Source organism: Sinocyclocheilus anshuiensis, unplaced genomic scaffold, assembly GCF_001515605.1.
Source record: "Sinocyclocheilus anshuiensis isolate Anshui unplaced genomic scaffold, SAMN03320099.WGS_v1.1 scaffold1262, whole genome shotgun sequence".
NCBI classification, from domain to species: Eukaryota; Metazoa; Chordata; class Actinopteri; order Cypriniformes; family Cyprinidae; genus Sinocyclocheilus; species Sinocyclocheilus anshuiensis.
The window spans coordinates 352231-365106 of NW_015558617.1; the positions used below are offsets into that span (position 1 = coordinate 352231).

Sequence of the window (12876 nt, forward strand, 5' to 3'; positions counted from 1 at the left end):
AAAAAGCTAAATAGGTCTATAACAAAATATTTTTATGGGGATATTTCACACAAAATTAAAAATCTATTAGCCTATCTTCCTACCCTTGGGCTGCTGTTTTTTCATACAACTGTGTGCCATATTCCAAGTCCACAAATCCACATTTTTGAAAATGGCCTGAAAATGGTCAAAAGCCAACATTTCAGTTGGTTGAACCAACATTTCAGTTCGCCCTTTGAAATCAGCCAAATGTTTTGCTTTGTCTGAGAGTTAGCTTTAGAGCTGCAAAACAATGACCTCTATATAAAAACCTCTGTAAGATTTACTCATTAATACAATGAAGGCAATGTGTAAATTTCATCAGTGTGTATTTATGTACAAAAATCACACAGCAAAAAATTATTTTCTTAGTATTTTTGTCTTGTTTTTCAGTGATAAACAGCAATATCTAAACATTCTTAAATCAAGATATTTAAGAAGCAAAACACGTAAAACATCTGCCAGTGGGATAAGAGAAATAAAACTTGTTTATTTCAGAAAACAAGACTTAATACCTAAGTAATTTTGCTTCTCAAGTATATCATGATTTAAGAATGTTTAGATATTTATATCAGAAAAGATATTATCATTTTTTTTCTTTTTTTATTTATTTGCAGTGTAAGAACAGGGGTTTGACAAATGCTTTTTATGAAGCACGCAAACATTATATTTATTTCAAACCGCACATTAGACCTATTGTGTTCATCAATGTAATAGTATTGTTTACGTGTGTGCAAGAGTGAGAGAATTTGTGTGTATGTTACAGAAAGAGTGAATTGTCTGTGTGTTCCTATTTCTGAGACAATATTGTATTGAATGTGCTCTTGTTCCAGTCTGACTCTAAAGGTCACAACTCACTCACTTTGCTTCAAAATCTGTGTGTGTACTTGTACAACTATCTTTGAGATAGATTGAGAACCAGTTTGAGTTTTAACCCATTGGAGTGAGGACCCAGAGAGTAATGTGAGGAGGTTTTAGCCGGTCCTCACATTCTGGTACTCCTTTAAAGGGATGTTTTAGGGTTAAGACTTGATTTTAAAGTAAATATTATAATTTAGTTAAAGTTAAGGTTAGGGTATGGGTTAGGCCCTTAGTTGTGATGGTTAAGGTAAGGGGCTAGGGATTGCATTGTGTCAGTGAATGCCCTCACAAAGTGTGTGTGTGTGTGTGTGTGTGTGAGAGAGTAAGGGTTTGGGTTAGGCACTTAGTTCTGAGGGGTAGGGTTAGGGTAAGGAGCTAGAGATTGCATTGTGTCAATAAATGTCCTCACAAAGATAGATGTACAAGAATGTGTGTGTACCGATTTAACTATGTTTTGGGGACAAATTTGTACCCAGAAGTGTGCTACAGTAAATCTGACAAAAACCTAATTTGTAAAAACGGTATTAAAATGAACTTTTAGACTTGTAGTTTTCATAGTATTTATAAATGCTACGAGTCTAACAGTTGAAGTATTTATTTATGTAGAAACACTGGAAGTCAATGGAATGTCCCCATTTACACTTACTCTTTATTTATCATGGCTGTGAAAGAGGGCACTGCGTCTTTAAGATCTGCCCCAGTGTGTGTGTGTGTGTTTTTGTGAGAGGGAGCAGAGGGGTTTGTTTATTGTTCCAGGGACAAAAGCTTGAGTGAGAATCATAAAAGCATCGAAGGGAGATTAAACTACACGGCACATCAGAGAGACAGAGAGCGATACGCACACACATACTCACATGGGTAAGTTTACCTGAACTCACCTGAACCCATTTTAACCACTGCTATGATGTTCATTATTCCATCATTTTAATCATATTTATGGGCAGAATTTTAATTAATTGGTGTGTCTGTGATTTGCATGTGATATAAGTTGTATAGACAAATGTATACAAGCATTTTAATGATTCTTTTTTTGTAAGATGTGTGTAAGATGTCATCTGGTTGGTCCGAAGGTTAGAACCATCACTCCTGCATTTATGATGGAGATACATTTAATGGATCCTTACTAATTAAAAAGGTTGTTTTGATTGATTAACCAGCTGGCTCTGATTTTGATTGGCTAAGACAGTTGCTACGATGCCACAGAGGTGTGGATGAGAAGACCAGTAACCTCAGGAGACTCCAGACAGAGAGGTCACACCAGGTCTTTAGGTCATATATACTCTTCTCTGCGGGGGACTCCTGTATGGGCCAGTGCCAGTCTAATGTGGGAAAATATTTAATGTATTTGCATGAAGGATTTATATGTATGTATGCATTGAATTGTTTAAAAGGTTTCTCTCTTTTTTTGCATAAGAGCTTATCAGCCTTCTGCAGAATCACGTCTTCTGTTTGAACTGTTTGAACAGCGTATGTGTGATTTTCTGTTTTCTGCTCAAAACTTGGTACAGTTCACCCAAAAATGACAATTCTGATATTTTCCACCCTCATGCTGTTTCAGACCTGTATACATATTTTTTTTCTTCTGCAAAACACAAAGGGACACTGGTGTCCAAACAACGCTGGACCGCACTGAATTTCATTGAAAAATGTTTCTGTTTTTTTTTTTTTAAGATTTATTTTTGGCGTTTTATGCCTTTCATTTAGATAGGACAGTAGGTCAACAGGAAGTGAAGTGGGTGAGAGAGAGAGGGGGGTGGGATTGGGAAAGGTCCACAAGCCAGGACTTGAACTCAGGACGCCCGAAGCGCAAAGGCGCTACATGTCGGCACGCTGCCCACGAGGCCATTGGCGCCGACATGTTTGTGTTTTTTGTCTGTACAGAGTATCTTCTTTTGTGTTTTACCACCGATGAAAGAAGGTCATACAGATTTGGAACAACATGAGTGTGAGTTAAGGATGACAGAATGTTTATTTTTTGGTGAACTCTCCTTTTGATAAAGTACTTAAAGAGTTTATTTGAAGTTTTAGACACCATAGCACCTGTGACCCTACAGAGAATAAACGGTTTGGAGAATGGATGAATGGATGGACCCAAAAGCATTTCCACTTTCTCAAACAGAAGGTGTGATGAAAATGTGTTTTTCATATAGTAATCAGATTATTGTGTGTGTTTTGACACGTTGAGAAGAAATCAGTTTAAAAAGTGCAAAAGATTGGATGACCTGCCATGATCCCAATCGTAACCCCAGTGGTGTCAGTATGTGTCTGTCTGTGCCGCTATGGGTGGAAACACAATGACGTACTCCACTGCTGAGGCCTGTGAGTGTGTGTGTATTTTGTTTGTTCACAATGACCGTTTTTGTTGTTAAAACAAAAGCCATTATGACTGTCACAAGTGCTTCTTTTTCTGACCACAAAACCTCAAACACATGAAAACCCACGCACACACCCCAAATCTCACCCTGACACCAGGCTACTCAGGAGAGAGAGAGAGCGCGTGAGGGAGGGAAAGAAGGAGAGAAAGAAGCAAGGGAGGGAGAGGAGTAGCTTAAGCGATGCGTTTTTTCTTCCTTGAGGTGGACAGTGGAGTGTATCTGACGAAAGAAAGAGAAATTACCTCCCTCAATTTAGACATCACAGCAACAGAGGACAGAAATCTCCCTGGAGTGAGTGGACAAGCATCTGCACGGTTCTCTCCTGGTGTGGGTTCGACTCAGCAGTGTTGATGTTTCCAGTGAAACAGCCGTGGTTGTGTAAAGCGCTAGGTGACCTGAGATGCATCATCTTCTCTCACAGGCTGGAGACTGCAGAACTCCATAGTTGAGCCTTCTTGGGCTTATCGTTTGTTTGGCATCTTTTGGTTAAGTTGCTTCATTTAAAAAAACAAAACAAAACAGTTTTTAGCCTTTTATTGATGCAGTTGTTTTTCCTGTTAAATCTTTTGGTGCATATAGTGCATAGTCATCTCTTCTGCTTCCTCATATTTTAGTTTTTTGCTTTTAGGTTACTTTTTTGTCATTTGGATCACTTTTGTTGTACGAGATTTCAAAAAGGGCTTTGTGATTGCTTGCTTTCACTTTGCGTTTGGCTTGTTCATTTGTGACTCCATTACACACTGACTGACTATTTACAAGTGTGTGTGTGTGTGTGTGTGAGAGAGAGAGAGAGAGAGTTTCAGAAACATTTACTCATAGAGCACATAGTATGTGTGTGCATCTGTTTTAGAGTGTGTTCTTGACTAACTGTAGGCCAACTAACTCTTAAAAGCACATTAGAGTTGTTTGCTTTAAGTTTGCATACTCATTTAGAGGTTATCTGTTTGATTTTATTGTTGATTATGAGTAGACTCGTGTATTAGTAGTAGAGAGTGTGTGTGTGTGTGTGTGTGCGCGTGCGTGTATAAATGTGTGTGTGTATTGTGTGTGCTGCATGTGCAGTTGGTGTGTTGATATATTACTCACCTATAGGTTGCTATGACTGCTGCATCCGCTGCCTGGGCGCCGTGCCCTACACCAGCCTGCTGGCCACCCTGCTCTGCTACACCGGTGTGGCACTCTTCTGCGGGGGAGGGCATGAGGCGCTCACTCACACACGCACATTCGTAGAGCTCTACTTCGCAAGGGACGTCCAGGATTTCATTGTGCTGGCAGACTTGTGAGTTATTGACTTTACACAGTGCTTAATGTGAGCACAGAATTGCTTTTTTCATTAATCAGTGTTCTTTAGCATAGTTTGTTCTAATTTGTCTTATGAGACCAGTGGTTTGTGTTTGCATTTGTTATTTATTCTATATTTTGTGTTTCAGTATAAAATATTTCCAGTATGTGATCTACGGTCTGGCCTCCTTCTTTTTCCTCTATGGATTGTTGCTCTTGGCTGAAGGTTTTTACACCACCAGTGCAGTAAAGCAGACTTTTGGAGAGTTCAGGAGCACCAAGTTTGGGCGCTGCCTCAGCCTGACTGTGAGTGTGCGCTTGTGTGTGAGAGAGAGAGAGTTGGATTTTGAATTTTGTGGTAAAAAAAAAAAGTGATTTTTTGTCCTAAAAATATTATTAAAATACTATTAAAAATAATTTGTATTAAAATAGCCATTATTATAATATTAATTAATTTCTTAAAGCTGCAGTCCGTAACTTTTGGCGCTCTAGCGGTTAATAAACAGAACTCCGTGCGTCTTGCGGAAGAACATTGTAGCCGGAGCTACTTCTCTCTGTTTATGTCTATGCCGAATCACGCAGGTACTGGGCTACTCCGCAGCGGTACCTACCCGAACCAGTCTAAATAGTCCGAATATAAACACTTTTTATAGGTGTACCGTAGTGATTCAGGGCAAGCCAAAAACACGGTTTGGAAAATGGATTCATGGTGTACTAGCTTATTATATAAATTTGGTCAATTTTGAACACAAAAAAGTTACGGACTGCAGCTTTAATATAACATTAATTGATAATAATTATTAAAAAATATGAAAACCTTAAAAAGTAATGGAAAAGCTATGGGAAGTTCAGTAGACAATATGCTTTTTCAGTTATGCCGTTCTAAAGTATTAATGCAGCATGAAATGACTCTCTGTAAATGTGATCTCTATAAAATGATTTTGAAGCTACTTATCCTATCATTACAAATGATTGGAAAAGTAAGGGGAAACAAATCATAATTCGCAAAGTGTGGTAATTCTTAAATATACTCCAGCTAGATCATTCAGATCATCCGACTGCAACTTGCTTGGTTGTGCCTACTCTCAGATAACCTGTGAGCAGGTGGTTTAGTCAGCTATTTTGTAAAGTCAGTTTTTTGTATCTCCTTCCATATCTATTTATGTATGTGAACATTTATGACCATATATGAATATGTCTTCTGTAAAGCAGTTAAAACACTGTTAAGGTGCCATATAAATCAATTTTTACTTACTTTCTTACATAGTTTGCATGTCCATGCCTGTTATGTTGCACTGATCTGATTAGCTGTTTCTCTTGTCCAGTTTATAATCCTGACGTATGTGCTCGCTGTGATCTGGCTAGTTGTCTTTGGCTTCACGGCCATTCCTGTGCTCTTCTTCATTAATATGGAAAGCTCCTGTCACAAAGTCAACATTCTGTCAGAAACCACCTTGTTCAACCAGCAAGCAAGAGTCTGTATGGATGCACGGATGTATGGTACGTCTGCGCCCGCATTTCTGTACATATGCATGTGTGTGTTCATCTGTACATTAGCGTGTGTGTGTTCATAATCATGATGTCTGGGTTGTTCTAAATAGGGTTTCTTCCCTGGAATGCTGTGCCAGGGATTGTTTGTGGAAACACACTGGCAAACATCTGCAAAACACCAGAGGTTAGATGTTTATAATCCTGGACACACACACACTTAGAGTTTCAAGAAATCATATCACTTATATCCCTTTTTATGTTTCCAGTTCTACGTGACCTATGACCTTTATATCTGTGCATTTGCTGGAGCAGGAATCACCCTTCTTGCCCTGGTTAGTGATCTAATATTTTACACATGTGAATTTTAAAAGTCATTTATAGTTGTGGAAGATTTTGTGCAAGGTTATAGTGAGCTCCTTCAAGAGGCTCGTTGCTTTGTGTTCTGGAAAGCATCAATTATTAATTAGCTAATCCACCTCAGCAATCTTTATGAAATTTTAAAAATCACAAGTGACAGTGATCTTGACAAGCACTGAAAAGCTAATTTACATATTCATCTGTAATTGTAAATTGATTATTATATTTACACATTCATTTATATTTATTTATATGCCTATTGGCAAACTTTGAAATTCACTGGGATTTTATTTGCACTGAATTCTTTGAGGTCAGAGTGCAGAGCTGTCAAACAGCATGAAGTTAATAACGGAAGAACAGCAGGGGAATGTTTAGCTTAAAATCAGTAACTGACCTCTCTACTACTGACAGATCCCCAGCGTCTCTACTCCCTTTTCCTGTATATTTGGCAGCAGTCATTTCTCAGGCTTTATCTAAAGACAACCACTAGGAGCAACCAGAGCTTCTCTGTCATACTGAGGAGCACAATGAGATTGATACAAACACGTAAAACCGTAAATAAGTAGGAAATGTGCTCGTGCTATGCCAGATGGTAGGAAATAATAACTGCATTAATAAATGTACACAACCTTTTTAAAGAATCCAGTCCTGATTTTTTCAACTATACTATACTAGAACTTAAGCCCCAGTTGCCCAAGGGGGATTGTTTCTCTAAAATATACGCTGCTATGGACAAGATTGTAAATAAATAATGATGTGCTATTGTTGGAATTGCATTCCTTGCCTGATGTTTATAGTGAGTCTCAAAGGGATATAAACATTAATGTCACAAGAGCTCAAATTTCTCCTGTTTAAAAAAACCTTTTGCAGAGGAACACATCAGATATGTTGTTTCTTCCTTCTTTTTTTCTAGTTCATTTATGTGGTTGCCACCACCTACAACTACGCTGTTCTAAGGTTTCTCGGAAGAAAGGGAATCCGTTGCTAGGTTTGGTGTTGCTAGGCCCACTTTCCTGTTGCCTGTGGCAGCAGTTTCAGTGGTCATCACTGTGACCGGAGAGGAAACGCAAAAGAGCTCCATGAAGCCTCTGCAGAGTTCTGTCATACAGAGCACAAACACACATGAGCTACTGGTTTCATGAGACAGATTAGTACAAACTACACTAAGGAAGACTGACCAAAAAAAAAATAAAAAAAATCTTTGATTAAAGCACTACATGTAAAACCACAAACTGCTGTACTGTAGATCTCTGGAGGAGTGGAATTTAGCTTCTATATTTCTTAATTTGTCTCCTCTCTCTGTGTCTTCGCCACACACACATTATTATATTGCTCTCTCCTTTCTCTCATGGCCATTTATTCATTTTATTGATTGTATTCATTGTGCTTCATGGTCTTATTAATGCCTTGCAGTTTGCCAGGATTTTAGCCTCTCTCACACACACTTTCCATCTTTTTGAGAGAGTTTGTGTGTTGTTTCCTCAGTCAGATGTGGGTTGTTATTCTGCGTGACACACATAATGAAACAGCGCTGTAGTGAGCAGCTTTCTTCGGGTCAATTTGAATTCAGTATTTACAGACACTCTTACTGTCAGTGTCACCTCCTGTGTCTGATTTTATGTTTGTGGGTGTATTTGTTGTATATTTTGACTAACTGTGGCAATAAGCTGAACCTGATCAATGATGGTGCTCGATCAAAGGAACTGTTTGTTTGTTTTTTATTGTTAACTTACTGGCTCACTTCAGAAAACTAAATATTATTTCTACAGTAAGATGGATAACTGTAAATGATGAATAAAACTTGTGCAGAATTCAGACTAAAGTGAGTTTACAAATAATTGTGTTAACTTTATTGAAACTCATGCAATAAACTTTAATTTCCATTAATGAAAGCTGACCATCAGTGTTGTCAGTTCTTCTCACAGCAACAGACACGTAAACAGGATAACTCAAGCTTATAGGACGTTTTAAAAAAATACCGTTTAAATGATGAATTGTTAGAAGACAACGAGAAATATATTGATCAGAAAGAGAGAAATAATTATATAATCATTTACAGAAAAATAGTGAGGAATATATATGTGCTCTAAACCGATGACAGCAGTTCTTCTACTGATAAATATTTTTGTTTAATTAGTGCAAACTTAGTAGTAGACTCTGAGATGTGCTTAGCTGTCATGGTGATAATTTGTAGTGGAGTAGGTTGCTGTGGCGATGAGTCATCAGAGCTGGAAGATTTGATCAAAGCATTTCTCACAGAGGATTTTCTCAGCATAGTGGTACATAGATGAAGAGAGATCACCCAGAGGACTCCTGCAACCCTTACACTAAAACACACACACACAGAGAGAGAGAGCTTTACTGATCACATTGCAGCACATCTTAATTCCCAAAGAAAATAAACAATGAAAAAAAGTTTCAAGGCCATAAAACATTTCAAAAACAAATTCACTGCCATTGGCCATCTTGGGACTAGATCCATAAGTTCCAAGCATAGGCTATTGTTTTCATCTGCTATGTCTTTCTGAGATTTTCCTCTATACCATTTAAAAAGGTTAAATACACAAACAAAATATTTAGATTACAACAGAACCTGTCTCTGAAAAAAATCAGCAGATTATATTTGATTAATCATTTATTTCATTCGAACTTCCATACTAACATCAACCGGTTTGGTTAACAACATTCTTCAACATATCTTCTTTTGTGTTTAACAGAAGAAAGGAACTCATACAGGTTTGAAACGAACTGAGGGTGGGCAAATGACAAAATTGTCCCTAGTATCCCTTTAAAAAGTATCCCTTTAAGCTGCGATCAAGAGAAAACAAAAAGGAAAAAAATAATAGTAATGAATGCCTCAGGGCTTCTGTAGGTTTCAGTGATCCCATCCCAAAACGTTTTTGACCTTGTTTACACCTGTACTGACCACCTGTGATTGGATCACCAAAACCTTAAAACCAGATGGAAATATACAGACAAGACTCAGATAAAAACAATTTGGGGGAAGGGTGAGATACTGACATCTGAAGCTGAGTACTGAGGGAAAAGAGTTAAAAAAAGTAAACCTTGAAACAATCCGGACGGCAGCAAATGTCAGGAATGTTGACGGAGATTTTCACATTTTCATCTAAGGGCAGCTTGCAGAAGGAACACATGGTTTTACCTTTCACACTGCAAAGGGAAACATACACAGATACACACCCATCTTATGAAGAATGAAATTGTATTAAATTCTAATACCTGTTAACTTTATTGTAAAAAATAAATGCAGGTATTTAGTAAAACAGACAGGTCACACTTAATTTTACATGTTGATGTTTCTGTGTGTTTACATAAGAACTGATTTATGCTAATAAACTTACTGTGTTAATATTTTGTGGATTCTTTAAATCACCTATTTTTAATGATATTGCTTTAGAAATAAATTAAAACAAAATATTATAACATCTACTCAAACAAAGTCCACAGACATCATATCTCAATGAAGATGTCTTATAAATGACTTACTTCAATTCGGCTTCACTGTTCAGTCTGTGGTGCTCTTCCAGGGCTGCCATCGGGGGTTCTTCGGTCAGTTCTGTCGTTGCTCTAGTTGATGACTCTGTTGTTGGAGTTTCCAGAGCAGATACTAGTGAAAGTTCCCCATGATCACTTGTAGGCTGGTTTTCTGCTTCTCTGGGTTCGAGTGGAGCCTCTACTATAGGGGCTTGTGCTACTGTGACTTGTTCAATTGGATTGTCTTCTTTATTCTCTGTAGGCAGTGTACCTGAAGGCTTTGCTGGGTTCTCATGTAGAGTTTTGACTGTTTTCTCCTGCAGCGCTCCACTAGATTGTGTTTGATCTATTGAAGCTCCATCTACCAGTGTATTCCCTGTTTCCTCTACAGGAGTCTCTGTATGTGTCTTCAGTGATTCTTCTGCGGGTTTCACCACTATGTTCTTTACAGGAAGATCTGTAGGTGTCTTCAATGGTTCCTCTACAGGTATTTCTATAGATTTCTCCACTATGTCCATTTTAGGAGTGTCTGCATGTGTCTTCAATGGTTCCTCTACAGGTATTTCTATAGGTATCGCCACTATGTCCATTTTAGGAGTGTCTGAATGTGTCTTCAATGGTTCCAGGTATTTCTATAGGTTTCTCCACTACGTCCGTTTTAGGAGTGTCTGTATGTGTGTAGCATCTGGACCAATCAAACACACAATATATATTTTGTTAGTCTTCAATGGTTCCTACAAGTTTTTCTATTGGTTTCTTCACTACATCTGTTTTAGGAATATCTGCAGGTGTCTTTAATGGTTGCTCTGCAGGTTTGACTATGGATGTCTCCGCTTCATCCTCTACATGTGCTCTCCTGAAGTCCTCAAGGACAGGATGTACACTGGAACACATTCAGAATAATTGTTGATATAGCAGTTCAGTATTGTTAGAAATTAAGAGTGAACTTTTAATGATTTCTGCTTCAGCTGTTCTAACTTGCATTTAAGGAAATTAAAGAGTAAAAGCCTCTATTCAGTACAGAGAGGTGTACTAAACCTTTTCGCCAGTTTGGACCCACTCCTGACTGGTGTGTTTTCTGTTGAGTTCAGGGGCCTAAGGGAGAACAGATGGCTGAAGTTATTAAATGGAAACATACTGAATGCAGAAACATTGAATACAGGAATCACACACAAGGAAAATAAGAACAGCTCTCACTCAAACTTCCTTAAGGCTGACATAACATCAGAGCTTTGAGGAGGTGTGGACGAGTCCAGGCTGGAGGAGATGGTGGCACTCTGTGCACATGGCATGATGGAGGAAGAGACCGAACTGCTCTCAGGCGATGACACATTCTTAGGCTTTACTAGCTTTACTGGTTTCCTGTGGAGAGTAAACAGAAAAAAATGAGATAAAGTGAGAGTGAGAGAGACAGAGACAGCGATGTTCACACTGATCAATTTCAGTGCTCAAGCAAACATGAGAAAGACCTTTGGCTAGTTGATGCTACCACTCTCAGCCAGCAGATGACAGCGAAAACCTGCATTTACCGTGCTTTTACATCTGACTGTGTGTCCTGAACATCTTGAGACCTGTTGATCCAGCTTCCATCTTGTTTCAAATGGGTTCGAACTTTTAGCGCTTGGAATACAGCCTGCCTGTTAACATCTACAATCATAGAAAATGATCTGTTATAGTGTATTTTGTTAACAAATGTATATTTTGTGTGTGTGTTTGTGCATGTTTTACCACTGGACATGGCAAGATCCTCTTCTTCAGTCAGGCCTACATACATGAAATTTGAAATCTGCTTCAGTTTTTCTATCTCTCCTTCTGTTGTTATCTATACCATAGGTACATCATATTGTTTGATCTGCTCATTTTTTGGAGCCAGCTGGTCAACATTATTAAAGATTTGATCTAATCTCAGAACAGGTTTAGACTGGCACAAACAGGCTCCTGTACTCCCAAAAGATGCATGCACATACTGTACAAAAATGCAGCACGGCCACATTTTTTTCTCAGTATGTATGTGTTATCTAGCGTGCCATCCAGAACAGAAACTCCGGTGCTGTCACACAGTAAAATATGTTGTGAAGTTTTTTTATTGTTTGGAATTGCACTTGACATAGTAATGTGTCAAACACTTAAGTGGTGAAGAAGTAAATAGCTAAAAATAAATGAGCCGGAAGACATTCAGGACAATGGCAAAGAGGAAGAACAGGTCATAAAACAGCAACACAAACACAAGAGTGATGAGTAAACTGTCTGTAAGATCTTGTGTGTGTTTGTATATATGTGCTGGGTTTGTGGAATGCTTAGGTTTTCTATTGCACATGCTTTATTATGTACGATAGCACTAATTTTATGATATCACAGTGATATGGAGCTATATATTCCCACATTTCCCTCATTGGGAATTTTGTTTGGGAAATTGGGAAATTCTGTTTGAATTTTAGTGCCAGGAGTCTGAAGGGATCTGTTCTGTTTACAGATACTTTTCCGTTTCTATGAATAATGCACTTACATGCGTTGTAAGAGTTTGATTTCAGTCAGACTAAAACAATAGTTTGTCTTATTAAATGTCATGGAAATGCTTTAGCAAGACTGAAATCGTACCAGTCCGATTTGTGCAATATCAAAATGAATGTCTTTGACCTCTGCATTGTTTGCATGCTCCAAAAGACAGTGGTGATGCTCAATAAACAATCAGTTATCTCATGTATATTTGGACAGACAGATGAAAACTGAAGTACCATTACACATGCCTGTACCAAGGTACACAAGTAAGATAATTATGTTTACTTTGTCCCTAAACCTAACACTCTTACAAATCTGCTGACATTATTAGATTTAAAACCAGACTAAATTTGGCCTATTTATGAACCTTTTAAATAGTACTGCACTTCAAATGTCAGTGTTTGACTATAGTGATGACATTTTCAGTTTTGTCTTTCACAAAATTAGCTAGTACATTTATAAAAGCCATGTCCTCCTCCTAAAACATCCCAGGATCAAA

The 12876-nt window shown here is 38.0% G+C and overlaps 2 protein-coding genes across 5 annotated transcripts; one reads left to right on the forward strand and one right to left on the reverse strand.

The window, feature by feature from the left end:
- The first annotated feature begins 1643 nt into the window (after positions 1-1643).
- LOC107680389 (myelin proteolipid protein-like) lies at positions 1644-8275 on the forward strand. 4 transcript variants are annotated; one of them, XM_016476265.1, is made up of 7 exons: positions 1644-1737; positions 4347-4533; positions 4685-4841; positions 5861-6035; positions 6137-6210; positions 6293-6358; positions 7297-8275. In XM_016476265.1, the coding sequence occupies exons 1-7, from the start codon at positions 1734-1736 to the stop codon at positions 7369-7371; spliced, it is 738 nt and encodes a 245-aa protein (XP_016331751.1). In that variant the 5' UTR covers positions 1644-1733; the 3' UTR covers positions 7372-8275. The 4 variants fall into 4 exon arrangements, with proteins under 4 accessions (XP_016331751.1, XP_016331748.1, XP_016331750.1 ...); XM_016476262.1 differs by lacking the exon at positions 1644-1737 and adding an exon at positions 2938-3001; XM_016476264.1 differs by lacking the exon at positions 1644-1737 and adding an exon at positions 3133-3198.
- A 195-nt stretch (positions 8276-8470) lies between these two features.
- Positions 8471-11566, reverse strand: LOC107680351 (zinc finger protein 185-like). The gene is made up of 7 exons (XM_016476211.1): positions 11408-11566; positions 11076-11240; positions 10917-10973; positions 10617-10761; positions 9891-10510; positions 9449-9554; positions 8471-8710 (listed from the first exon to the last, which is right to left on the reverse strand). Exons 1-7 carry the CDS (start codon positions 11533-11535, stop codon positions 8606-8608), a joined length of 1326 nt encoding a protein of 441 aa, XP_016331697.1. The 5' UTR covers positions 11536-11566; the 3' UTR covers positions 8471-8605.
- Between the last annotated feature and the right edge of the window lie 1310 nt (positions 11567-12876).